At 35.1% G+C, this 27374-nt stretch overlaps 1 protein-coding gene across 6 annotated transcripts in view; it reads left to right on the forward strand.

Annotated features, from left to right (window-relative positions):
- Positions 1-27374, forward strand: part of UBR5 (ubiquitin protein ligase E3 component n-recognin 5) — a 136597-nt gene that overhangs the window by 53882 nt on the left and 55341 nt on the right. For 4 of the 6 annotated variants that reach the window (XM_041768513.1, XM_041768517.1, XM_041768512.1 and 1 more), the window contains exons 6-17: positions 4630-4819; positions 5010-5169; positions 5757-5906; positions 7764-7975; positions 15752-15868; positions 15952-16062; positions 16669-16823; positions 18051-18168; positions 21793-21977; positions 24316-24425; positions 25660-25772; positions 27181-27324. In XM_041768513.1, coding sequence (XP_041624447.1) covers positions 4630-4819; positions 5010-5169; positions 5757-5906; positions 7764-7975; positions 15752-15868; positions 15952-16062; positions 16669-16823; positions 18051-18168; positions 21793-21977; positions 24316-24425; positions 25660-25772; positions 27181-27324 — 1765 coding nt within the window. The remainder of the gene's footprint in view (positions 1-4629; positions 4820-5009; positions 5170-5756; positions 5907-7763; positions 7976-15751; positions 15869-15951; positions 16063-16668; positions 16824-18050; positions 18169-21792; positions 21978-24315; positions 24426-25659; positions 25773-27180; positions 27325-27374) is intronic. The other 2 variants (XM_041768515.1, XM_041768516.1) reach the window with 1 other exon arrangement.

Genomic DNA, 27374 nt, shown 5'->3' on the forward strand with positions numbered 1-27374 from the left:
AGTAGAAACTGGTTTTCCCAGGACTTTTGAGTTTAATGTGAAAATTTACATAGCTCACTAAAATTACAGGTAAAACAAATCACCCATTCCCATAGTATCTTTTTTGACCACTACTAAATCTCTCTTAATGTGTACTTAGTTCAATATATTCTTCTCTTTATGTAGTGAGTTGATTAGAGGAAGGAATGTTAAGGAGCAATTGAAGTAGGGAGACTGGTAGGTTGTTTGGATTGTGATAGAAGAAACACTCTGTACAGTGGGTATGAGTGGGAAAACATGGTATCCTCCTTGGTAACAGATTAATGGGCAAAGCAGAGATATTTTGACAAATGTCTTTTAGGCTAATCTCAGTTGAGCGTTTGTATAGCAGAGATTGCAAATTGGTAGCCATTGGTGTTTTGATGGATAAGTCCAGCAGTGAATTTGGGCATTTTCGGTGAACTGATTCTCTCCATTCTTCCCTGTTATCTTAACTTCACTTATTTTTGCAATCTTCATGGAGATTTGAGTTTATGATAACTATAAGGTCTGCCCAGGAGTATATATATTTGGATAGTATATCTGATCAGGTTTCTAGCATTATTTACTTGGGAAAATGGTATGCATTCCTTGGTGGAAATAAGTTATGAACTAGGACATTTTGGAGTGAAATTAATAATTAGGCTCTGATAGTAGGCTTAAACCAGCATTATCTCAAGCAAACTGGGACATACTGTCACCCTAATTATATCTTCTTTAAGATTGTTTAGTATGGTTCTCCCTGTTACCAAGTTGAAATAATATATTTAGATTTGAATGTTTAAAAATTTCAAAAGTAGTTCTACCTGAGTGAAATACTTCATTTTTCTACCTTAATAGGAAACCATGAAGTAGAAATGCTGATTTAATATTTGATTTGAATACTTGTTTCATTGATCCTATATTATTTTCTATTGCATATTTGTTACAATGCATATAACTTGAAAATAAGTACTTTTTAGAATATTGCTTTCTTTGATAACACATGACTTAATTTTTAAAACCAAGGTATAAAACACATAAGAAAATTTACTGCCTTCGTCATTTTTAAGTGTACAGTTCGGTAATATTAACTATATTCACATTGTTGTGAAACAGATCTCTGGAACTTTTTCATTTTGCAAAACTGAAACTTTATACCATTCTTACCGCATATATCCCCTCTCCTTAGCCCCGGGGAACTGCCATTCTGTTTTCTGTGTCTATGAATTTGACTACTTTAGAGATCTCATTTAAATGGAATTATATGGTTTTTCTCTCTTTGTGACTGGCTTCATTCACCAGCATGATGTCTTTAAGGTTCAGCTATGTTGTAGCATGTGACAGAATTTCTTTCTTTTAAGGCTGAGTAATATTCCAGTGTACTTAGATACTACATTTTGTTTATCCATTCATTTGATGGACATCTGGTTGCTTCCACCTCTTGGCTACTGTAAATGTGGGTATGCAGATATCTCTTGAGACTGTTTTCAGCTCTTTTGCATATGTATCCAAAAGTGGGCTTATGTGGGTTACATGATAGTTCTATTTTTAATTTCTGATGAACCTCTATACTGTATTTCATAGCATTGTACTATTTTGCAGCCCTACCAACAGTACATGAATGCTCCCATTTGTAAACATCCTTGCTGTTAACACTTAAGTTTTTATTTTTTAATTTTTGTTTTTGTTTCAATAGCCATCCTAATGGAGATAAGGGGATATTTTACTTGGTTCTGATGATTAGTGATATTAAACATCTTTTCATATGCTTGTTGGCCTTTTTTTTTTTTTAAGATTTTATTTATTTGCGAGGGAGAGAGAAAGAGAGAACGAACAGGGGGAATGGAAGAGGGGAAAGGAGAGAAGCAAACTCTCCGCTGAGTAGGGAGCCCAATGCTGGACTCAATCCGAGGACCCTGGGATTATGATCTGAGCCAAAGGCAGATAGGCTTAAAAGACTCAGTCACCCAGGCATCCCTTGTTAGCCATTTGTGTATATCAACTTTGGAGAAATGTTTATTCACATCCTTTACCCATTTTTTAATTGGTTGTTGTTGTTGTTGTTGAGTGTAGGAGCTCTCTCTATATTCTGAGTATTAACCCATTATCACATATGTGATTTGCATATATTTTCTCCCATTTGTAGATTGCCTTTTCACTCTGTTGATTATGTCCTTTGCAGCTCAAAGGTTTTTAGGTTTGATATAGTTCATTTTGTCTATTTTTGCTTTTATTTTTTATTTTTTTTTTTTAATATATATATATTTTTTTTATTTTTGCTTTTAGTGCTTGTGCTTTTGGTGTCATATCTAAGAGATCAATGCCAGGTCTAATGTCATGAAGCTTTTTTCCTCTATATTTTCTAATAGGAATTTTAGTTTTAGGTTTTATGTTTAGGTCTTTAATAATTTTAAATTAATTGTTGCATGTTGCATAATATAAGAGTCCAGTTTTATTCTTTTGCATATAGATGTCTAATTTTCCCAGCATCATTTGTTGAAGACACTGTCCTTTCCCTAATGAGTGGTTTTGGCACCCTAGTCAAAGATCATTTGATCACATATGCAGGATTTTATTTCTGGGCGCTCTGTTCTGTTCCACTGGTTTGTCTTTATCCCAGTACCACACTGTTTTAATTATAGTAGTTCTGTAATAATGTTTCAAATCACAAAGTGTGATTTCTCTAGAATTTTGTCTTCTTCTTTTCTTTTCTTTCTTTCCTTTTTTTTTTAGAACTTTGTCTTTTTCAAAATTGTGTTGGCTCTTGAGAGTCTCTCAAGACTCCACGTGAATTTTAGGATGAATTTTTCTGTTTTTTGTAAAAAAATGCCATTGGGATTTTGATAGGGATTATAATAAATGTATTGCTTTGAGTAATGGACATCTTAACAATATTAAGTCTTCCAATTCACAAACATGAGATTTGTGTTTTTTTTAATTGGTGTTTACCTTAAATTTTCTTAGCACATTTGGTAGCTTTCCCTATACAAATCTCACCTCCTTGGTTAGATTTATCCTTAAAGTGTGTGTGTGTGTGTGTGTGTGTGTGTGTGTGTGTGTGTGTGTGTGTGTTTTGATGCTGTTGTAAATGGGATTATTGATTTCCTTTTTGTTACTGTAATATATTTTTAATGCTTTGTTTTTCTCTTGCTCTGTGAATGATGAGTTAGTATTACATTTATGAAATCTGTTACATAGCTGAGATTAATTGATGGTTCATACTGTAGCTCTGAGAACGCACAATATTGTTTTTCTCTAAAATTATCTTGAGCAGTTTTTAGGGTGTAGATACAGATACCACATAAACAATTGATAGAGTACATCAACAAGGGCAGAAAGCCATCAAACAAGGTGATACCAGGTTTTCTGAAGATTTTTTTTTTTTTCCATTTTACTGAGGAAACTTTTAAGAGTTTTTTTTATTTAGACAGATTAGGCTTTCCAATTAAGTGAGAAGAGATCAAGTAGTTTGCTGTATATTAATTTGAAAATTGTTATGGTTAATAGTCAAACATTTTCAATGGAAAAAAAGGCTTGGAAAATCAAATTTAAACTAAATCTGTTGGCAATGCGAGGTTGGAGGTAACCTTAGATGAGTATAATGAGTAGTTGCGAGTAAAGTGCCTTTCTTCTAGATTGAATGATCTCTAAGTATTAGATTCACTTTAAAGAGGCATCAACTATACTCAGATTTTTTAAAATAAGATTCTGGCACTGTCATGATTTCTAAGGTTAATGTGATTTGGGGGAACATTTTCTTTAAGATCTGATTAAATGTAGAAAAACAATTGTTTATGGTTATCTAGCTTAGTTGATTTGAAGATCCTTAATGCTCATGTTGGGGGCAAAAAGTGAAAAGGGAAACGTCACATGCCCTTTCTAAGTTTTCTCATGTTAAGAAAAAATTAATGATTATTTTAAAAGTAGCTTCTTTTTGGTCAAAGTGGTTAATAGTAGTAATATTAATGGGCTAATATCTTTGCAAATAATGTTTTTATTCCATGCATAGCAGTGTGAGTCTTAAACTCTAAATAACACTTTTTTGTGTAACACATTGTTGATAGTTATGTCTGATGAGTCTTTCACATGAAAGGTGAGGCAAGGTGTGTCCTAAAACTTGTTCAAGAATTGTGACTAGAAATAATTGGAATGTGGAGCTTTATTTATTTATTTATTTATTTATTTTAAATTTTTTAAATTTATTTATGATAGTCACAGAGAGATAGAGAGAGAGGCAGAGACACAGGCAGAGGGAGAAGCAGGCTCCATGCACCGGGAGCCCGACGTGGGATTCGATCCTGGGCCTCCAGGATCGCGCCCTGGGCCAAAGGCAGGCGCCAAACCGCTGTGCCACCCAGGGATCCCGAATGTGGAGCTTTAAAACATGATTCCAAAAGATGCAAAAATGTTATAGATATCTTTCTAAAGAGTGAATTTGCATGTAAGCATTTAAAAAATTGAAATAGTTTTAAGACTCAGTTATATTACCTTGTTCAATTAAAATACTATAAAATCACTGTATCAATTAGACAGTTTTATCTTCACTTAAGGGAATGAATATAAGACACAAGGTGATCTTTTCAGAAAGATTGTTTAAAATGCTAATTCTCTAAATTCTCTACTGTTTAGAAGTCGATGGAGTTCTGGAGTTGGTGGAAGTGGAGGAGGGTCTTCTGGTAGGTCGTCAGCTGGAGCTCGAGATTCCCGCCGACAGACTCGAGTTATTCGGACTGGACGCGATCGAGGATCTGGGCTTTTGGGCAGTCAGCCCCAGCCAGTTATTCCTGCATCTGTCATTCCAGAGGAGCTGATTTCACAGGTATAGATCTTGTAGAACACTTCATATAAGGTAACAAAAGTTGAGGTTTAACTGAATATATTGGGCTGTAGTCATGACTCATAGCATGGATTGTGAAATACTGCTTTTCTGTAGTTGCCCCTAGAAAGCTGATTTTGATAAAAATGTAAGCAAAAGAGAATTAGCATAACACTCTAATTTTTAATTTCAGGCCCAAGTCGTTTTACAAGGCAAATCCAGAAGTGTCATTATTCGTGAACTTCAGCGAACAAATCTTGATGTAAACCTTGCTGTAAATAACTTACTTAGCCGGGATGATGAAGATGGAGATGATGGGGATGATACAGCCAGTGAATCTTATTTGCCTGGAGGTTGGTGGATCATTGTTTTCTTACCTCTGGAGGGAGAGACGTTTTTTGATTACAGAATGGAATTTTAGAGTACAATGGATTTTCTGATAGTTCTTTTCCAAAGTGGTAGATATTTCTTACTGTAATGTTTAGTTTGAGTCTAAAATACTTTTAAGGGAAAATGGGGAAATGTTTTTGCTTAGTAAGTAGTCTTATGTTTAGTTCCAGTAAAGACATGGATGTATGTGTGTGGCTTTATCACTGGCTGACAGATGACTCTAGAATGTTATTTTTTTGATGCCTTATTACTGAATATGTAAAAACTCCATTTAGGCTTTTGACTGCATTATCTCTGTGATGTTACTAATACATTAAGTAAAGATCTTTTTTGTTTGAGTATTTAGTAGGTAGCTCAAGTGGCAATCATGCTGCATTTCATGTTCCTTAAAATCTTTGTTAATGATGTTAACTTTATTCTCTAGGTAGTTACTATATTTCTCAGGGTATGTCAGTAGTCAGTTTCTCATTTTATCTGATTTAATTTTCAGAACCTTTCAATGGTCTACAGGTATTTTCTGTATCTGCTTTATATTTGTTTCTGTTTATAGAGGATCTTATGTCTCTTCTTGATGCTGACATTCATTCTGCCCACCCAAGTGTCATTATTGATGCGGATGCCATGTTTTCTGAGGACATTAGCTATTTTGGTTACCCTTCTTTTCGTCGTTCATCACTTTCCAGACTAGGCTCATCTCGAGGTAATTTTGCATTTATTTCTTTGTGATCATTGGCTGGTTGTATTGAGGGATAGCAATAGAATTCACTGTGTCTGAATTTCTAATATTATTGTAATTATACAATAATAAATTATTACTTATTAGTGTTTTTGAATGCTTTTGGTATTAAACTAGTTATTTCTTATTTTGAAGAGCCACATATAGTACTTTACTTTAGAGATGATCTTATCTACACTGTGGAATACCTGTCAAGGGTTATGACTTATCTACCTATATTTTTAATTATAGGAATATGGATTCTGAACTAAAAGCAGAATTCTACTTTATAGTGACATGCAGCATTCAGAAAACAAGTCTCTTTAGTTTATTTGATTAGTTTATTTGATTAAAATAATGTGATTATTCTGCATTTTAAATCCTGGTTAGATGGAAGAGTAAAATATGAAAAAATTTGATTGAATGGGATTGACCAATAATATATATAAATGATTAGCTTATTAAAATGTTATTTTCAGAAGTTTGAAATCCTTAAAAGGTATAGTACATAGTAGAAGTTAAAAGATTTACAAATGTAAGATTCTTTCTGTGTATGCTGATATAGATTTAGCTTGCATTTTAACTTTATTAAGTCAGTATTTTTATTTTCAGAATGTAAAACTGCTTGATTCAAATAACAGACAAGAATCAGTTATATATTATTTACTGATCATTGGTAAACTGGAAAAGATGCCATGGTATATTAAGACCTTGCTGCAAATATCTAGTACTTAAAAAACAAAGCTTAAAAATTACAAATCTTGGATGATCTTTTAGTTACTGAATCTATTATATAATAGCTTTAAAAAGTTTTAAATAAGTCCACACTTCACTGCCTTAAATATATCAAGTATTGCATTTTCAAATATTCAGTATTGAGCATAAATAACTCCTTTTAAATTTCTCCCTTTTGCTTTGCTGTAGGTCATTCTGTGTAGGCATTACGTTTTATTTGAACCATGTGGAACTGCTGGTACTTGACCATTTTCTGACCTTCATGGGTGGCAGTTTCATATGGTTCAATTTAATATTATTGTTTCTAGTCCTTCTTATCCAAGGTTTGGAAAGTATATCTTGATTACCTACTTAAAAAAATAATGTAATGAGCAAACAGAAAAACAAAAACAAACCCCAAACAACAAAACTGGCTTTAGAGAGTTTGTAGGCCAATTGCAGGGGAAGCATTTTTGCATGGAAATCTTTCTATAAAGATTAGTAAAAGAAAAAAAAAAGAGGCTTATCTGATTTCTCAAAAATTTGTGAGACCATGAAAATCCAGCCTGTAAAATTACGCCAAACGGGAGCTTGAATTATCAAAATTTTTATAGTTAATGTTAATGGATTTGTATTTTAGCCATTTCAGGTGCTTTTCCTTGTATATGTAGGGTTTTGTTTTTGTTTTTGTTTCGTTTTGTTTTGTTTTTTGATAACTGAAGACATTCTAACAAATATTCTTTTTTGGTTTACAATGTGTCTGATGTGTTGAAATTCTAATTTATGCACATTCTTTAATAAAGTTATGGTAAGCACTTTCAATGAAAGCCCCAAATTTTAAACTCCATTTAAAAAATCCAGTTTAAAATAAAGTAATTCTGCTCTAAACACATGTAGTTGGAATTCAAAAATGTCTACCTCTACATAGTTCTTAAAAATAGGAGTTTATAATTTGCATACCTTCGCTTGAAAGAGTTAATGTTTTGAATGTTGCATGTCAGGCTTTTTAGATATACATTTACATTAAATTTTTGTGAGTAGATAAACTGCTGTTAGTTGCATCCTGAAGGGTCTTTACTAGAGAGTGGCTTACTTTTATCCCACTGGTGTGACCCAATTGCATACCAGTTCTCCTTCTTCCCTTAGAGAGAGACTCTGAGCTGTTGCGTGAACGTGAATCTGTTTTACGTTTACGTGAACGGAGGTGGCTTGATGGAGCCTCATTTGATAATGAAAGGGGCTCCACCAGCAAGGAAGGAGAGCCAAACTTGGATAAGAAGAATACACCTGTTCAAAGTCCAGTATCTCTAGGAGAAGATTTGCAGTGGTGGCCTGATAAGGTATTTGGAAAAATTCCCACCCTTTCCATTTAAATGGATTTCTGGCAAACCCCGCCCCTCAAAAAAGTTTCTGTTTTACCTCAGATTTTTGTACTACCATTATTTTAAAAAACACAGACATAAATGATATTTTTGTTTTGTTTTAAAATATACATAGAACATCTTTATTTGGCACTACATGAGTCATCTTCGTGAGGTATGTTCAGTGGTGCTATTATTTAGGTGGTTTGTTTTATTTTTGTTTTTCCTACTTGATGAAGTAAATCAGAGAAATCGGAATGGTAATTCCAGATAACACATCGGCATTCTGTTTCAGGACTTCTGGTGATAATTTTGCCAGTAACTGATGGTCCTTTGTAGAAATTTGTTTTGTAGGTCCTTCGTAGAAATTTGTTTTGTAATGTGAAGTGGACCCCAGTTACTGCAGGGCAGGTTCGTGGTCATTGATACAAAGCATGCATGTCAGGGCAAGATTAGGGATCTGTGTTTCTTTGATTAGTTAGTTGATTAGTTAGCTGTCCTGTTTCATGGAAGTGAATTCCAACAGACTCTAAATGCTTGGGAGACAAAGCAGGCTGAACAGGAATGGACTAGGGGAGTTCTGCTCTGCATCCCGAGGAGAAGTACAGTGACTGGCTTCTAGAAAACATCCAAGATTCGTTAAGTTGATTTGAGTCTTTAAAAATACATTACTGCTGCATGTGAAGCAGAATGTCTACATCCTATTGATGCTGTGTAGGTTTTATTGTCATAAGTGCTTGGTAATGTCTTCTGTAGGAAGCCATGTTTTCCATCTCTTTTTTGACATCCTTTTTCTTATTTCCAGAGCCATGAGTAGGAAATTTTCTTAAGTAGAAGTAAAGTAAAAAAACTTAATCTCTAGCAGATAAGGATATTCTGATAGGGATTTCTTTTTTTTTCTTTGAAGTTGAATTTGAATTTGAGATATTAAAAGAAAATATTGTTTAACTTTCTGAATTTATTTTTCAGTTACTGTGAATCTTGATGTAGTTCATTTATTTTCCTCTGTATTCCGCTCATGTGGAAAGCTTGAATGCAAGAAGGAACATGAATTTTAATCAGTCTCTTTGTAAGCAAAAGGTTATTCTGTTTTCTTTGGCAGCTGACAAACTCCCTGAATTAGCATTCTCTTACTTATTTCCATAAAAGTAGACATGTCCTAAGTTCTACCTTTATTCCATATGGTAGAAGGTGATTTAAACCTAGACCCCCCCTATTTTTTTCTGTAATTGTTCTGTGTTTCCTATTTCTCTTGCCTGGATCATATTAGGCTGGGTCTCCTTCATGTTGGCAAAAAGTAATAGAGGATTCATGAATCTTGTTTTCACAGTGCCATCACATATATATTATTAGTCTGGGCTTCTTTATCATGTATTATTTTTGGTGAATGAAAGCGTTTTAAACAGTACAAGTTTAGCAAGCTTCTTCCCTAGCCAGTGTGTGCTGTGATAGGTTTAGCTAGTCTTTATTGGTCTTTACTGATGGGCATGTTTTTAGTACAGCTTGTTTTCGGAGACAGTTAATAAGTACATCATGAGATCTTGGGACTGTGCAGACATTTACTTGGTGTGTTATTTCCTTGATGTTTAGACATTGAATAAAGGAGGAATAGGAGTGTTTGAAACAAAGTATATTCTACCTATACTTTTTTTTTTCCTGTTAAGTATCTAATTTAAAATATTGTCACTGAAACAGGATCATAGGGGAAGAGAGGGAAAAATAAAACAAGATGAAATCAGAGAGGGAGACAAATGATAAAAGACTTTTAATCCTAGGAAACAGGGTTGCTGGAGGGGAGGAGAGTGGGAGAATGGGGTAATTGGGTGATGGGCATTAAGGAAGGCACATGATATTATGATCACTAGCTCTTATATAAGACTGATGAATCACTGAACTCTACCTCTGAAACCAGTAATACACTACATGTTAATTAATTGAATTTAAATAAAAAACATTGTCGCTGAAAAGATAACACTTTTTATTAGCTTATGATTGAAATTTAGATATCAAAAATTTCAGTTTAGGGAAAGAAAATAGCTTAAGCCTAATCAAACTCTTAAGTATTGTCATAGTTATCAACAAATACCAGTAGGTGATTGTTTGTGAGGCTGACTGCTACCCTCAGTGAAGCCATCAGTGGATCATGGTTAAAGAAGATGTAAGCACACACACATATTCACACATACACTTGAATATTATTCCACCCTAAAAAAAGAAGGGAATATTGCCATTTGTGACAACATGGATGTACCTCAAGGGCATTGTGCTGGGTGAAATAAGTCAGAAAAGACCAATATCGTATAGTCACTTTTATATATGGGATCATCAAAACAAAACACTAAGCTCATAGATTGAGAGAACAGATTGGTGGATATCAGAGGCAGGACATCAAGATGTAAACAGAAAAAGTTTTAAAAACTTTTTAAAAATAGGCATAAAAGTTTTTTCCCTTATTTTTCAGTGTCTTAAAAGATATGAAAATTGGAAATTATCATAGGGATATTGAAAGCTCCATTAAGACAGAGGTGAGGGTCATTCAAGTCATTGTTAATTCAGTAACTTAGATTCAGTGCATACTTTGTTAGGCCTTTTGCTGATGAGTTAGCGTTTTGTAGACGACAGACCAGTGATGTTAATACTTTGGAGTAAGCACCATTTAGGTACAAGAGGCTTTAGGGAATCATAGGCAGCTAGAGCAATTGCTAAGAGTGTGTACTCTAGAGGCAGACTACTGAAGTGTTCATATCCTGACCTGCTAGCTTTGTGGCATTGGGCAAGTCCTTTAACTTCTCTGGGCCTTTGTTTTTCATCTATAAGATGGGCATAATAATGGTTTTTATCTTGCAAGATTGTCACGAGAATTAAAAGACTCAGTATGTAAAGTGTAAAGAGCAAGGAGAAGCAGGGTCCTCTTTTACAAAGAGAACAGGTAGTTTCTGTAGGTCATAGAAGGGTGAGAGCCCGTAGGTTTGGGTATTCCAAGTGGGCCTTTGTGGCAGTAATATTTTGTGTGTCAGATTCTCTGCTGGTAGAGTTGGGCACAAGCTGAAAGAGATACCATCATGTCCTTAGTCTTACTGGGCTATAAAATGCAAGGAATGAAAAAGAGTTTGTTACAATAATAATATAGCATGATAGGAAATTAATGGGTAGTCTGTGTCTACTTAAGGGAGGGCCTTTAAATCCCAGTTCCTGACCACAGTTGAACTAGCCAAGTTTATACTGGTTTCTGACTAATTTTACCCTAGAATGTCAAACTTTTTTTTTAAGATTTTATTTATTTATTTGACAGAGAGACAAGCAGAGGGAGAGGGAGAATCAGGCTCCGCAAGGAACAAAGAGCCTTATGCAGGACTGGATCCCAGGACCCTGGGACCAGAACTTGAGCTGAAGGCAGACAACCAACTGAGCCATCCAAGCCCCTCAAGAATGGCAACTTTTTATTAGGCTGCACTGTCTCTTCATCCATCATTTCTTCCTCCCTTCCCAGCACCCCCACTATGCCCCATTTCTTTCCCTCCTCCCGTTTGCTTTTTGTACATTATATTTCTGGAAGTAACTGTGATAATTGGTAAGAAGATGCTATCTTCCCTTTAGATGATTATCTCACATGGCTTAATTTTACTTCTCAGTCAATTCTGGAATTTACTTTTCTCAGACTAGAAATTTAGTTTTATGTTGCTAAATGTCTACATGTAAAATGTAACTATATATATGTGTTTATGCCGGCCTGTTTCCAACAAGAATCTAAGGTGACTTATAAGGGAAAAAAGATGCAGCTACAGTCATGATAGACTGTTACCAGGAGAATGCCCAGATGAGAGTAAAGTAAGAGACATGGGAGAGAGAGGAAGGAGTAAAGTTACACAGAAATCCATGCTGAGTTAATATGCTGAAACTGAACATAAAGTTTGCTTTGTGTCCCACAATAGCCACTTTCAGGTTAAAGCATGTATGTTGTTTTTTCTTAAGTTTTGGCCCCTAGGTAATTTCTGTCATATTTTTGACAGTTACTGTCTCCTCTTGGGAAGGGATTTCTAGTTGGATTGATGACCTCAGTTCATTTATTTATTGTTCTTCAGACAGTTGGAAATTTATCGAGGACTTCAACCACTAGTGACTTGATTTTTGTTTAAAAAAAAAAAGGGCTGCAAAGTCCTGCTGGTTTTTTTTTTTTTTTTTTTTTTTTTTTTAAGATTTTCTTTATTCATGAGAGTCACAGAAAGAGAGAGAAGCAGAGACACAGGCAGAAGGAGAAGCAGGCTTCATGCAGGGAGCCTGATGCGGGACTTGATCCCGGAACTCCAGGATCACATCCTGGGCCAAAGGCAGGCACTAAACCGCTGAGCCACCCAGGGATCCCACTACTGCTGTTTAAAGACCGTGTGTATTATTTCCAATTGGGTTGAAGCAGGCCCGAACTTGCTCAGAGGCAGCCATTAATATTTCATTAAAACAATAAATGTTTTCTATGACATTATGAAATAAGTGAGCTAAATTACTGTTCTTTTGTGTTGTGTTTGATTGTATTTCTTTGCATAACAAATCTAAATAAGGCCAGAAACAGTAGGTGATTATTTCATCATTTTCCTTTGTTTGGGCACACAAATTTTCCACATTTGTCCTTAATGGATTTTCAGGGCCTTTGGGGTTCAGTTAGCTCATTCAGGACTTACCTGGGGAATATTGTCCTGTCTTTGAGGATATTAGGTAAGTCACTTCTGAGGGGGCCTCATGTTCTACCCTCTTCCTGTAGGGATGATTAGTTCAGGATTGTACTGTTCTAGCAAGGCATTTTATCTGGAGAAGTTGGAGTTAAAATTCATTTGTTCATTCAGTTAAGGTACTCCTACTATGTGCCATGTGTCATGTGCCACGCTGGCTTGTGGAAAAGTAGAGCTGACTACGATTTGAACCCTCCACAGGGGATTCTGTGGAGAAGACAGACATTTAACCACAAAATAATGTCTTCACAGTATGATCAGTGATAAGACTTGACGGTGTGAATACAGTGCATTGGGGTTCACAATGGAAATGAATAATACCACCTGAGAGATTGGACAGAGACTTCATAGAGGAGATGATATCTGAGCAGCATTTTTAAGGTTAAGTAGGCATTGACCAAGATGCAGAGGCATTCCAGATATATCAAGCATGAGCCTAGAGTCATGAAAGGGCATGGTGTGTTTGTGGAACAATGAGAAATTAAGACTTGCTGCAGTGTGGTAGGGAGTAGGAGAAGAGCAAGATGGAGCAAGACTGTGAGGGCCTCAGGCAGTTTTGCCGCAGGTTTAAAATGGTCTGTAGTCACTAGGAAGCAAACAGAGTTCTTAGAGAAGTGACATGATGAGATTGTGGGTTTTTGGTTTTTTTGTTTTGTTTTGTATTTTAATGAGTAGGCATTACTGGAGTTTCAGGAGAAAGGAAGAGGAAAAATCTGGAGTCTGTTCAGAGACTGGTAGAATTGTCGCAGAAAAGAACTGTGAGCATTTCAATCAAAGGAATGGCAGTGGGCACAAAGGAAGGGAAGAATCTGGGGAATTTGAAGCAAAGGCAGCACTGGTTTACTAGTCACTATGTTGTTGAGAGAGAAGAGGCAGAAGTGACCAGTATCCCTAGGTTTTCATGTCTCTCTCCTGTTAAAGAGGGGTGATGGATGTCACTCGTGGAGAGCGACTGCAAGGCATGTGCAGCTTTGGAGGACATGATGAATTCATTTTATAGACGGGAGAATGGTTTAAGACCTTCAGGTAGATAACTCTTGTGGGTTAATGTGGAGGTAGGAGATTTACATGTTAAAATCATGATGCCTCAGTGGATGCAGTCTGTTAGGCTGAGGGTAGAGCAGAATTTGAATAAAGGGATGAGGGCAGAATCTGGGGCAGGGACTACATGGTGGTAGAGGGGGTTGAAGAAAATAGCTGTGAAAATAGGAGGAAGACCAGAACAGATGAACAGGATCAAATGGTTTGAAGAATTTAAAGAGAAGATTAATTAAACGCATGGGGCTAATATGGTGCAGTTCTGGTTCTGAGTAAGAAGCTGATAAGGTGAAGCATACGCCAAGCAATTCACTTTAGCATAAGTAATATTAAAGGAAAGATTAGTTTGATGGTTGTTGAGGTTATGAGAGAGGCTTTCAACCCATGTGTGTAGGTTACCTTTAAATAAGAAAGAAGGGTACTTCTCTGAGATGAAGGTGGGGAGGACGGGAGGAGAATGGTGTTTTTTCATTACCTAAATCAAGAAAACTAGGAATATTCATCAAGCTTGTGCTTTTCTGAGTAGGAGGTGAAGTTGGGGACAGAGTAATCATAGTTGAATTTGAGTGAGCACTTATTGGTGCTGGGCTTTGTCCTGTGTACTTTATAAATGTTAACTGTCTTTGGTTTTTATCTTCTACTCCTTAGAGGTGAAGAAAGGGGGTTCAGGGAAATTATAAAACTTAATCCAAAGTTACATACTTGATAAGTACTGGATCCTGGCTTGGAGCTCACTTGGTCTGATCCCATCATCCTTTAACCAAAGGAACGTGAAGGAGGTGTGAGATAGGTTTTGATGTAGCAAGCAGCCTTGGAGGGAGTAGATGAGGGTTTTCAGACACCTGTGGTGAAGGGGAAGACAGGAATTTTACTGACTTGCAAAATTTCAAATTTGGTCTCCTATCCTTCTGTGGAATGACTTGAAAATAGGGCTGGCTGATCATGGTAAAATAGAAGATTAAATAAAATGTGTGTTCCTTTGGTACACTTCTGCAGCATGACCTCTTGTTACATTGTAAATCGTGGCTGACATTATAGGCTTTAGCTGAGCACTATAACCCACCTGACCAAATAAGATTAGAATTTGACAGAAAAGCAAAAATGTCACCATTAGTTTAGCATACTTCAGAACCAGAATTCCAAAGAGAAGCAGTGTATAGACAAGTAGCAAAAGTACAACCAAAAATCTCTTTTTGGCAGGTTTTGCTGTGTGATTTCTGTATAGCTTCACCACTCCAATCATATTAACATTATGTCAAGAATTATTGATATTCATTTACATTTATTGACCAAGATTTTTAGAATTTAATTGCATTGGAATCCTGGCATATGCATTACTTTAAAACTAAATGAACTTTTGCTTTAAAAAAAAAAAATGTAGACCTTTGTTTCAGGAGCTTGGAAGAGCCTAGAGGGAAGCAGTCTTCTGTCTTGAGGCTTGACTCTCCCAGCTTCAGCTTCTTATTCTTTTTTCTTGATTTATTTGGCAATTTATTGAGCACCTACTACTCTGTGCACTGTTCTAAGAAGTGGGGATACAGTGATGGATAGGCAAAGCTTATATTCAAGTGACTAGACTATCAATGAGTAATACAGTATGTCAGATTGTGAAATGCAATCACCTAAAAATAAGTAGAGTAAGCAGATGGCATATGAAAGTGCTGGTTTTTATAGGTAGTGTGGTGAGAGGTTTCATTTGAGCAGACTTGATTAAGGAGAGGGATTGAGTCACCTAAGAAACAGTGCAAGAGAACAGCAGAGACATGGCAGGATCCTGCAGGTATGGTAGAAGGCTTATGTGACTGGAGGACAGTTAAGTGAGTTCAGAAGGGAACCAGGGCCACATTATAGAGCGCTTTGCAGTCTGTGCTGAGACTTTGCATAGCTGTGATTTATATGTTCACAGAATTAATCCAGATTTGATGAAGTGATTAAAACTATTAGGTTTGGCAGTTGTCATATTTATACTCTAGTATTATTTTTTACTTTATAGGATGGAACAAAATTCATCTGTATTGGGGCTCTATATTCTGAGCTTTTGGCTGTCAGCAGTAAAGGGGAGCTTTATCAGTGGAAGTGGAGTGAATCTGAGCCTTACAGAAATGCACAGGTATTTTATCATATTAAACTTGCATTGAATAGCTCTACGTATCGACACACAAAATGGTAATCATGTTTCTTATGCTTTCAAAGAATCCTTCACTGCATCATCCACGAGCAACATTTTTGGGGCTAACCAATGAAAAGATAGTCCTGCTGTCTGCAAATAGCATAAGAGCAACTGTAGCTACAGAAAATAATAAGGTACGGAACACTGCATTGATTGAGAAAGATTTTATGCCTAAATTCTTGATTTTCTTCCTCTCCTTGCCCCCTTGCCATCTTTCATGTTTTGTCTAACTAGATCCACAAACACAAAGCATCTTAAACCTAAAGAGAGTAATCCAATGTCTAATCTTTTGTTGCTAGTTTCTCCCTGTACAACAATCCAGCTTTTAGAGGAGATTTTTCCTTTAAGGGAAGGAAACAATATTCAAGATAAGGCCTGACAAAAGAGTTGCTATTGAAAAGCTGGAAGGAGATGGATTTGGAACAGATCGGTTATTATACCTTGGGTTATCAGTTTGGCTTTTGAGTCACTAAATTCTTCTGAAAATTGTTGAAGCAAATGTTTAATTTTGATTAATTTCTTAGAAATGGCTTTAGACATTCATTTCTATTACTGCTACTTTGATTTATTTTTGTGAGGAAAATGTTTTAGGTTGTAGTCTTAAGAACCTTTTCTGAATTACTTTACTGGCATTTTAGAATTGCAGTCCATACAGTATATTTTCCTAGTTTTGACCACAATCCTTTTCGAAAGACTACTTGTTTTTTATTCATTTAAGCGTCTATTATTTTACCCTTTAGGTTGCTACATGGGTGGATGAAACTTTAAGTTCTGTGGCTTCTAAATTAGAGCACACTGCACAGACTTACTCAGAACTTCAGGGTGAACGGATTGTGTCTTTACATTGCTGTGCCCTTTACACCTGTGCCCAGCTAGAGAACAATTTATATTGGTGGTGAGTATTAACAAGGAGGGGGGAGTTCTTTATCAGTGAATGCTTTTAGGTACATAGATAAGTGCTTTGAGGGGATCCCTGGGTGGCGCAGCGGTTTGGCGCCTGCCTTTGGCCCAGGGCGCGATCCTGGAGACCCGGGATCGAATCCCATATCAGGCTCCCGGTGCATGGAGCCTGCTTCTCCCTCCACCTGTGTCTCTGCCTCTCTCTCTCTCTCTGTGACTATCATAAATAAATAAAAATTAAAAAAAAAAAAAAAAAAAAGATAAGTGCTTTGAGTAGTGGAATACCAACATGAGAAAGTTGGCCAAAAATTGTAAAAGATAATGCTTTACAGGGAGGGAAATTCCACTTTGGAGCAAAGTAATATTTTTTAAAAAGGACACCTTAAAAAACATTATAAAAGTAATGCATACTTAGTGACTATATAATTATGGAATTAAAAATAAAATAAAGTAGAAGTGTACATCACCCACCATCCTACAATCTAAAGATAACTATTGTTAGCATTTGAGAGTATGTAAATCTTATTTTCTAAACGTAAATGTGTGCTTTGCTTTTACATAATTGGAAGCATAGGCTATCGGGTGTCTTTTATGCCTTTTCTCATTCAACAGCATTGCTTAAAATATAATTTTAGGGACACCTCGGTGGCTCATTGGTTGAGTGGGGGCGTGATCTTCGCTTCAGGGCATGATCCTGGGGTCCTGGGATCAAGTCCCGCATCTGGCTCTGGCTCCTCACAGGGAGCCTGCTTCTCCCTCTGCCTATGTCTCTGCCTCTGTCTCTGTGTCTCATGAATGAATAAATAAAATCTTTAAAAAAAATTTTTTTTAAGGTTATTAAAGTATTTCATTGGATGAATATTCTGTGCCTTCCTTAGTTATTCCTTTACTGTTAGAGACTAAATGTATTTTCTGTTATGTTTTAAGGCATTAAGGTAAATTTGCATTGGCAGAAATCTGATATAAGGGAATCTACTAATGAAATATAGTTATTTGGCAGAAAATTTTGAGTGATCAGTTAACCATAAATTTTAATCCCTAAAGGTGTAATAAGAATGGATCCAGTTATATATTAAACCTCTGATCAAGTTATGATTAAGAATAAGTTACACGTGTTAATACTACTATTCTGAAGCAAAAATACTGTAATATATGTAATTTCAGATTTATTTAGTAGGCTTCTTTGCTGCTTGCTTCACCAATTTATACTTTTTCTTTTCAGGGGTGTAGTCCCTTTTAGTCAAAGAAAAAAAATGTTGGAGAAAGCTAGAGCAAAAAATAAAAAGCCCAAATCTAGTGCTGGTATTTCTTCAATGCCAAACATCACTGTTGGTACCCAGGTAAGTGATTAGAATGAAGCCTGTCGTAAGGAACATTGTTTCTCTTCAAAATTGCTTTCTTCCTGTGTAAGCAGTTTTACAAATGAAAGTCATCTGAAGACTGGATTCCAGTACCTTGTATGTGCTCTTTATTCAGTAGTGGAGTAACAGAGATTCTGCCCCCGTGTTGGTAGGTTCTCAGATTTGCCTAATTTTAAGAATCACTTGGTACTTAAATGCAGAGCCTGGAGCTCCTTACCTGAAACATTCCTTCAGTTTGAGAGTATGGCCCAAGTATCATAGTGTCTAACAAACATCCCAGGTGATAAACAGCCAGGCAATTTGAAAGATGCTGCTCTTGGGGATGTTGTCAGCACAAGGCAGGAGGCTTCATCAGATCCCTGTTTCTACTAGTTTTTCTTTTTTGATTCTGAGATGGTTTTAGGCTCCTGTCTTATAGATAAGTAATTTTTCTCGTACCTCAGTGGATGAAAGTGTGGTTCAAGGACTTCTGCTGATTTCTCCATTCTTTCAGGAAATCAGCAGTCTTTTCTATTCTGTTTACATATCTGTGTGAAGCTGAATTGTCTTCGTAACACTTGAGTCAAAAGTAATGTATCACAACAACTAGAATGCAGAAGCTGACATGGGAATGTCTTCTGTTAAAACAGACATTGAGAGATTTGCAAAAATGTAAACAATGCTACTTTTCTTGCTATTCTTTTTAAAGATGTAGTTATGTTTCATAAAATTGTTTATATTAACTTGGAGCTCATTATTGTTAAACATTTAAAAATTTCTCAGTATTAATCATACATTAACTACAAACTAGAGGGATCTCTGGGTGGCGCAGCGGTTTGGCGCCTGCCTTTGGCCCAGGGTGCGATCCTGGAGACCTGGGATTGAATCCCATGTCGGGCTCCCGGTGCATGGAGCCTGCTTCTCCCTCTGCCTGTGTCTCTGCCTCTCTCTCTCTCTGTGTGTGTGACTATCATAAATAAATAAAAATTTAAAAAAAATACAAACTAGATAGGACCCAAATAAGAGATTTTTGGGTCCTCAGTAATATTTATTTATTTATTTATTTATTTATTCATTCATTCATTCATTCATTTATGTTTATTCATGAGAGACAGAGAGAGAGAGAGAGAGAGAGAGGCAGAGACACAGGCAGTGGGAGAAGCAGGCTCCATGCAGGGAGCCCAGCGTGGGACTCGATCCTGTGTCTCCAGGATCACGCCCTGGGCCGAAGGCAGTATTAAACCGCTGAGCCAGCCACCCGGGCTTACTCTTCAGTAATATGTAATAGGGAAAAAGGGTTCTGAGACCAAAAGAGTTTGAGAACTGTTGTACTTCATTCATTAGACTCTCTAGAAGTTTAGCTTCATGATAAAACTTGACATATATATTCATTACAGCAAATGTTGCAATAAGTGTTTAAGGGCCTTAAAATCCCTACCACTTAGACACACAATGTGGTGCTAATTTTGTCATCATGCACTTTCTCCTTTAATTGTTTTTTTCTCATCACAAGGTGGTATTACTTAGATTCCCTAGGTCTTAAAAAATAGTCACCACTTTAACTGTTACTTTTCTATAAAACCCAGCTTAAATGTATCCATTTTTTGTTTATGGCTCTTTTTTTTTTTTTTTTGTCTTGTTCTGACTTCTTTGTTGGCCTCCTAACTATGGAGTTTTCAGTGATTACCCACTATTTTGAATATTATTGTTCAGACTTCTTTATTTATGTCATTTGCTTTGGACACATCTCACTCTTCAGGGAGCTCCTTTTTTCCTGTTAGTCCAAATACTGATTTCAGTGTTCTCAAAGTTCCTTGTTCACTGGAGTCCGATATTAGCAGGATATCCTACCTTAGCATTTGCTTTATTAGCTTGTAGGATGTCATAACTATAGACAGGGAATGTAGAAAAAAATACTTTAAAGATGCACTGAAAAAAAGTTCTAAACAAAATAGCTTTGAGGGCACGTGGAAGGCTCACTGGTTGAGTATCTGCCTTTGGCTCAGGTAGTAATCCTGGGGTTCTGGGATCCAGTCTTGCAACGGGCTCCCTCTGGGGAGCCTGCTTCTCCTATATCTTTGCCTCTCTCTGTGTGTCTCTCATGAATAAATAAATAAAATCTTTTTTTAAAAAAATAGCTTTGCACTAAATTGCTGAGAGATATGTATTAAAATATTTTGGTTATAGAACTAAGATTTTGTTTTAAAGCTATAGAAAACTAGAGATTAAAGTCAGTCACAGCCACAGAACAAGGAAAGTGTTCATGTTTTAACTTTTGATCACTTAGAGTTTTCAACTATCTCCACTCTCATAATTGTTGAGAGTGCTGTATTTAGCAGTTATTCATTGACATTTCTTATTATATGCTGGACACTGAATACATACCTCTTTGTCTGTAAGGTGCATTTATTTTTTATAAGAAGACAATAAATTATCTTCTAATATAATGCCTTATCACATTTCTCCTTAAAATATAGCCTTCTTTCCTATTGATCCTTTTTCAGACTTTAAGCTTTCACCAGTCTTCTGAAAATTTGTGGATGAAACTTCCCTTTATGTCACACTAAGTGAGACATACCTTTTTCAAGAAGTCAGCTCTTAATGAGCTATTCATTCTATGCCATAGGTATTATATTTTGTGACACACAACTGTTTGATGGAACTGCAACTCTGCTCCACTATTTCCAGTTTTGATACTACTTAAATATATCACCTTCTTCTGTGTCACTACAGTTAATTATAAACCACCAAACACATGATCTTCAAATATGCCACTGTCAAGTACAACATAGTCATTAGTTACTGGATGACTGAACAGAATGTCAGTGAGTTTGAGCAATTGAAGAAATCCAAAGAGATTTCCAGAAATCATGTTTATCTCTCATTTGAACCTATTGTTAGTGTGTTTGATGGTGCCACCTGGCAGGTTATTAGTTTCAGTGTATGACCTGAGGGTTCTCCTTGGCAGTGAGAAGTTTTAGGTTATTCAGTTCTGAACTCCGTTAACTTCTAACAGTGATGTTAACATACTCTTTTTTTTTTTTTTAATGTAAGAAAAAACATATTATCCAGAGAAGCTTCTGGTTTGTAGAAAACTGCAGTCTTCTGGAGGAAAGAAGTACCCATAGAGATGAAATTATAGAGCCCTGTATACTATATAGCATCATGAATTAGGAAAGTAATTTAAAATTCTAAGAAACTGACAAAAAGTGTAATTGTTTTGTTCCAATTTTGTTTTTTTAATGACAGCCTTTTAAAAAAATTTCTTCTCTGCTGTTTCGTTCTATTTCCTTATAGCAGAATGGTCAGGATATTTGTTATATGAAATTTGTTTTGTTGCATGAAATGTTAAAGTTATTTTTTAACAAATATGCTCAAATTATTATTGCGCCTTAATTTTGGGAACAAATTCTTGGTGGAGACTTTTTTTGTTTTGTTGGGTTTTTTAAATTTATTTTTTGTTTTTGATGGAGACCTTTAAGACAATGCTTTATCAGCCTTATTATTAATGAAGATTGTTTTTGGAAAACCTAAGAAACAATACTTTTATTTCATACATTTGAAGCAACTCTGTGCATTTTAAAATTTTGTCATCTTGATGGTGATGTTTATTTTGTTTGCTAGGTATGCTTAAGAAATAATCCTCTTTATCATGCTGGAGCAGTTGCATTTTCAATTAGTGCTGGGATTCCTAAAGTTGGTGTCTTAATGGAGTCAGTTTGGAATATGAATGATAGCTGTAGATTTCAACTTAGATCTCCTGAGAGCTTGAAAAGCATGGACAAAGCTAGCAAAACTACTGAAGCTAAGTAAGTACTATAGTCTAATCATGGTTTTATACCAGTTTCTAGTTTGCTCTGTATATGAGGGGTTGGGGTGGTGGTAGAGGTAGCCAAGGTGACTTAGTGGTACACAGAAACACAGAAAAGTGCTCTGTGGTGGGTCTCATGAGGATGTCTATTGCAGCTTGGTTAATATTTGTGTAGTTTAGTTGTTCTTGATCTTCAGCAGCTGGAATTACCATGTAGAATTATCTTTTGGTGTCTTTGTTTTGTCATTAGAGTGTGTCCTTTGCCATTGTGTGGCAGATAAAATGTGTTCAGCCTTACCTATATCAGGCCAACTTTACCTTCCTCTCTCCCTGTGTAATCATCTTAATTTCTATCTAATGTCTTATCTGCATCTTGATCCTTGGAAGGATTTTACAAGTTAACATGTTAGGGAGGGAAATTCTATAAAGGATTTGTAAACTCTTCGGTTGGAAGGGTATGTGAACAGAAACACTGCAGAATTGTCTGGAGCCCATACACAGAAGCTGGCTTATTGTTTGGGAGCCAGATACATAGATCTTAACATTTGTATCTATTTATCTTTAAAAATATTTATATGTAATGTAATTTGGTTATTTGATATATGAACTATGAAAAACTTTAATAAAGGTTATAAATAACTTTTTTTCCTAATGTTATAAAAATACATGACCATTATAGAAACATGGATAAGTAATATATTTCAGAAATAACATTTTAAATACTTTGGTGTATCTTAAAAATAATGTATACAGGCTTTGAGAAGAGATGATCGGGATTATACTATGGATTTATAAAGTGCTGAAATTTTTTTGTTTGCTCTAATTAATGTAATAATTGTAAATTTGCTATCTTTATTGCTGCTTTTCCTCTTAATGCTAAAAATGCGAGTTCAAATTCAGAAAATACAAGGATTATTGTTAAATAAGTTAAAAATAATCTTTAATAAACCAAAGCTATTGTAACTTATGCCACGTTAAGGCTTCTTGTTTTGTATGTAGTATTCTCTCCCCCTCTCTTGTTTTATAAAATAGATTTATAGACTTCGTCTCTAATTACATTGATTTTTAATCCTGTAAATAAAAGTGACAAAACACATTTTCATTCTTAATGAAACTTTGTAAAGAATGATGGAAATATTTTTGATGTACACAAATATAAATGAGTTTAAAATAGAATATGCTATTAAAATCATGTAATTTGTGAAGTTTTTCAAGCTTCCTTGAAACTTGCCATCTTTATTAATAAACTTAGTATAAGAGCTTAGTGAAATCAAATGTTAAGAATATGGTCATTTTCATATGAACAGACTCTCCTGTACTAAGTCATTTATATGCATTCACTTTAAAGGCGTATCAGTGATTAATCAGTATCGGTCTCTTTCCACCATCACAAGATTTGCAGAGCAGCTGTGAATGAGTGTTCATGTGTGCTTGTACTGACCACTTTGCCAAGATGGTGGTGAAAATAATACTTGTTTTCTGTGGACTATTTCTAAACTCAGGTGAAATTTCCTGGTGTAGGTAGTAGGAGATGAGGGTTTTTTGTTTTGTTTTTGTTTTTGTTTTCGTTTTTTGGGGTTTTTTTTTGGGAGATGAGGGGGTTAAGATGATGGCCCTAATTATAAAATATACCAGAATGATCTATATATAACAAATTTCTTAGAAATAGGTGACTTTTCTGATAACTAACTTCTGTCATTTAGTGACTAAAAATATTTGTTTTTTACCATCTGTAGAATATTATGTCGTTGCTGACTGTAGTTATCATCTTAGGTGTAGTTAATGAAATAACTCAGTGCAAAGGGATAGTTTATGAATTCTGTAATTTTTTATTTCGGTTTTAACAGATGATGGTTCATCACCATATGGTTCAGGAATAAATTTTTGTAAATCATTGTGAGTAGAGTTCCTTCTTTGAACTCTAAGAAATTAATGATCTAGTTGGCATTTTATATTTCCCTTTACCATTTTCTCACTTAAACTGCTATGTCCAAGTCAGGGTTCACTGAAGTGAGAAGCTTATTTATTTGCTCAAGAGGCTTAGGCTAAATTGAGTGTAGTTTTTGTTGCTATTCTTAGATAAGGCTTATCTGAATCATTGTTCGATGTTGTTGATAGCTTTATATTGTGTATTTTTCTTTCCATTCTTTTAAAACATTATTAAGAATTTGAAGTATGCACTGTGTACCTTTTTCCCTATCTTGAAATAGACTACTTTTTATAAGTTTTTAAGATTTCATTCCTTTATAAGCATAAACTTGAGTCTTAACAATCATCTGACAAGTTCCAAATATTTCATTTTCTTAATACTGAGGAGACTCTCATTTCTATCTCAGGCCTGAAAGTAAGCAGGAACCAGTGAAAACAGAAATGGGTCCCCCACCATCTCCAGCATCCACATGCAGCGATGCGTCCTCAATTGCCAGCAGTGCATCAATGCCATATAGTAAGTTTTATGTGTAGTGTATATTGGTCAAAATAAGGTCCCAGGCAGACAGCCGTATTCAGTCTGTTTATGATTTGAGGCAACTCCTACCATTTTTAATATCTTTTCATGTAAATTGCATTTCTATCAGTTTGATTTGTGTGTATGTGTGTGTAGCTTTATTTAAATGAAAAAAATGGTATTTACAGTGTTGCTGTTCTCTTGTTTTTGAAAACAGTTTCTTATAACTTGTAAAATGTTTTGCAGTAATGGGAAATAACTGCCACTAATTAGAATATCTATCCACTTTTGTTGAGACTGTTTTATTACAAATTGGTTATGGCTTGGTCAGAATTTATAGAATCTATGAACCTAGACTCACTACTGCACCTTGGGTTAAAAGAGTTTTTTTGTAAGGTCCTCAAAATAAATTTATTTTACAATGTATTTGCTTTCACATAAGGAAACTGAGAGTTAGACTTTATCAACAGTTATGTGATAGTCTTAAGAATAGCCTAACAGATTTTTAAATTTTATTTTATCAATTAATTTATTTTCTAAAGATAATTATTTATGAATACATGAGAGACACACAGAGAGAGAGGCAGAGACATAGGAGTGGGAGAAGCAGGCTCCCTTTAGGGAGCCTGATGCAGGACTGGATCCAGGACCCCCCCGGGATCATGACCGGAGCCAGAGGCATGCTCAACCACTGAGCCACTCATGTGTCCCCAGATCTCTTATTTTATTTTATTTTATTTTATTTTATTTTATTTTATTTTATTTTATTTTATTTTATTTTATTTTATTTTATTTTATTTTATTTTATTTATTTATTTTTTATTTTATTTTATTTTATTTTATTTTATTATTTTATTTTATTATTTTATTTTTATTTTTATTTTTATTTTTATTTTTATTTTATTTTATTTTTTTTCAGATCTTTTATTTTAAACCTTGGTCAGAAAGTTCTAATTATAAGGGTTCAAAGTAAATTTTTTATTTCTTCTTTGTGGTGTTTGCAGTAGCATTAGCATCATTAGTCATTAGCAGATACGGTTATTTTTCTCTATGAAGTCATTTGAAGAGGAAGTTGGTCATAAAACATCATAAAGCAGTAGTTCGCAGAATTGTTATATAGATATCTCAGTTATGTATCCCTTTACAGATTATCTTTTTTCATATATTTAGATGAAATCTATAAAGTCTTTTTTACATTTTCTTTTTGGTACTTACCATTTTGTTGTTGTCTAAGAACGACGACGGTCCACCCCTGCCCCGAAAGAGGAGGAAAAGGTGAACGAAGAGCAGTGGTCTCTTCGGGAAGTCGTTTTTGTGGAAGATGTTAAGAATGTTCCTGTTGGCAAGGTTTGTTCAAAATATCTAAGAATTAATTACTACCAGAACTAGAACAGTATTGGTTACCCAAGAATTTATGGTTGGTGAGTGTACAGCCCTTTCCTCAAAGTTGCCCTTTTTATCACTTTCAGTGAGTCCTTAGCCTGTTGTAGATATCTTCTTTGTCCCTGAAGACGAACGACTATGAGGCTTCTTCTTGAACATTTATGGTGATATGTTCTTTTTAAAAAAGTTATTTTAGAGTAATTTTAGAGTTGCTGAAAAGTTGCAAAAGAGATTTTATATATATATATATATATATATATATTTTGAAATTATATTCCTTTTTGATACAGTCCATTCTTTGGAACTATTAGAATTATTCTGAAGGAGAGATCATCTTCCATAACATTTAAAAACTTCCTTAACATTTAAAAATCTTACTGTCTTCAAGTCACCTTCTAGTTTCTTTTCCCTTCTTTATGGAGAGGGTCTCACTTTCTAAGAAAACAAGTGCGTAGAGTCCATCAACTGGAATGTCATTAATTTCATCTTTCCCTCCACACATAACTGAAAAATAAAATGGATCTCTAGCTGCAGAATATCTGCAAAGTAAAATGATTTTTCTGATTGCCCATTTGTTTCTGAAATTGATGGTCTTTCATTTGTACTTAAGGGAAAGAGTAGATATGCCACGCCCTTTAATTTACAAATGCCTTTCTCATACACTATTCCATTTGATTCTCAAAATAGAGCTATAGTTTATGGGCAAGTGTTTCCTCTGAGAAGATCACACTGACTCAAAATCAGAAACAGCAAGTAGCAGAGGTAGGACTCGAGTATTCTGGTTTTAAGTTCTGTCTTTCTGTATATTGCTGACTCTCTACCTATGTTGTCCAAAATGGTAGCCACTAATTATATATGTGGCTAGTTAATTTTACTAAAATTAAATAATGTAAAAAAAAAAAGTCAGCTCTTCAGTCACATTAGCTCTATTTCAGGTGCTGATTAGCCACTTATACTTAATAGCTACCATATTGGGCAGTGCAGATATAGAACATTACCATCATGTTGTAAGTTCTTTCATACAGCAGGGCTCTGAACTAATAAAAGAGGAAGGATAGAAGAATTTCAAGGGTTATACTTCATTTTTTCAGCTGATTGCTAAATGCCACTGGCTCTAAGTGCTGGCTGTATGGGTCAGTTGTTCTCTAGAAAATAAGCCTCAAATATAGAAACCAACAGCAAAGCTTTGGTGAGTCTGTTTAGGTTACTATTTTTTTTTTCCACTTCAGGTTAATTTTATAACTTTGTGATCATTAGAGAAATATAAGAAATTAAATGCCTTCAGTGATAAATAAGTTCAATGGGTATAATTTGCTTATTGATTTCACAGTAAGCTGGTATTAATATTCAGCATATTTGCCTATTCTTACAGGTGCTAAAAGTGGATGGTGCCTATGTTGCTGTAAAATTTCCAGGAACGTCCAGTAATACAAATTGTCAGAGCAGCACTGGTTCAGATGCTGACCCTTCTTCTCTCCTGCAAGATTGTAGGTTACTTAGAATTGATGAACTGCAGGTAGGTGTATAGGAGTCACTCAGCAGGTAAATGTTGGGACTGACTACTTG

Source organism: Vulpes lagopus, chromosome 9 (assembly GCF_018345385.1).
Source record: "Vulpes lagopus strain Blue_001 chromosome 9, ASM1834538v1, whole genome shotgun sequence".
Lineage (NCBI taxonomy): Eukaryota > Metazoa > Chordata > Mammalia > Carnivora > Canidae > Vulpes > Vulpes lagopus.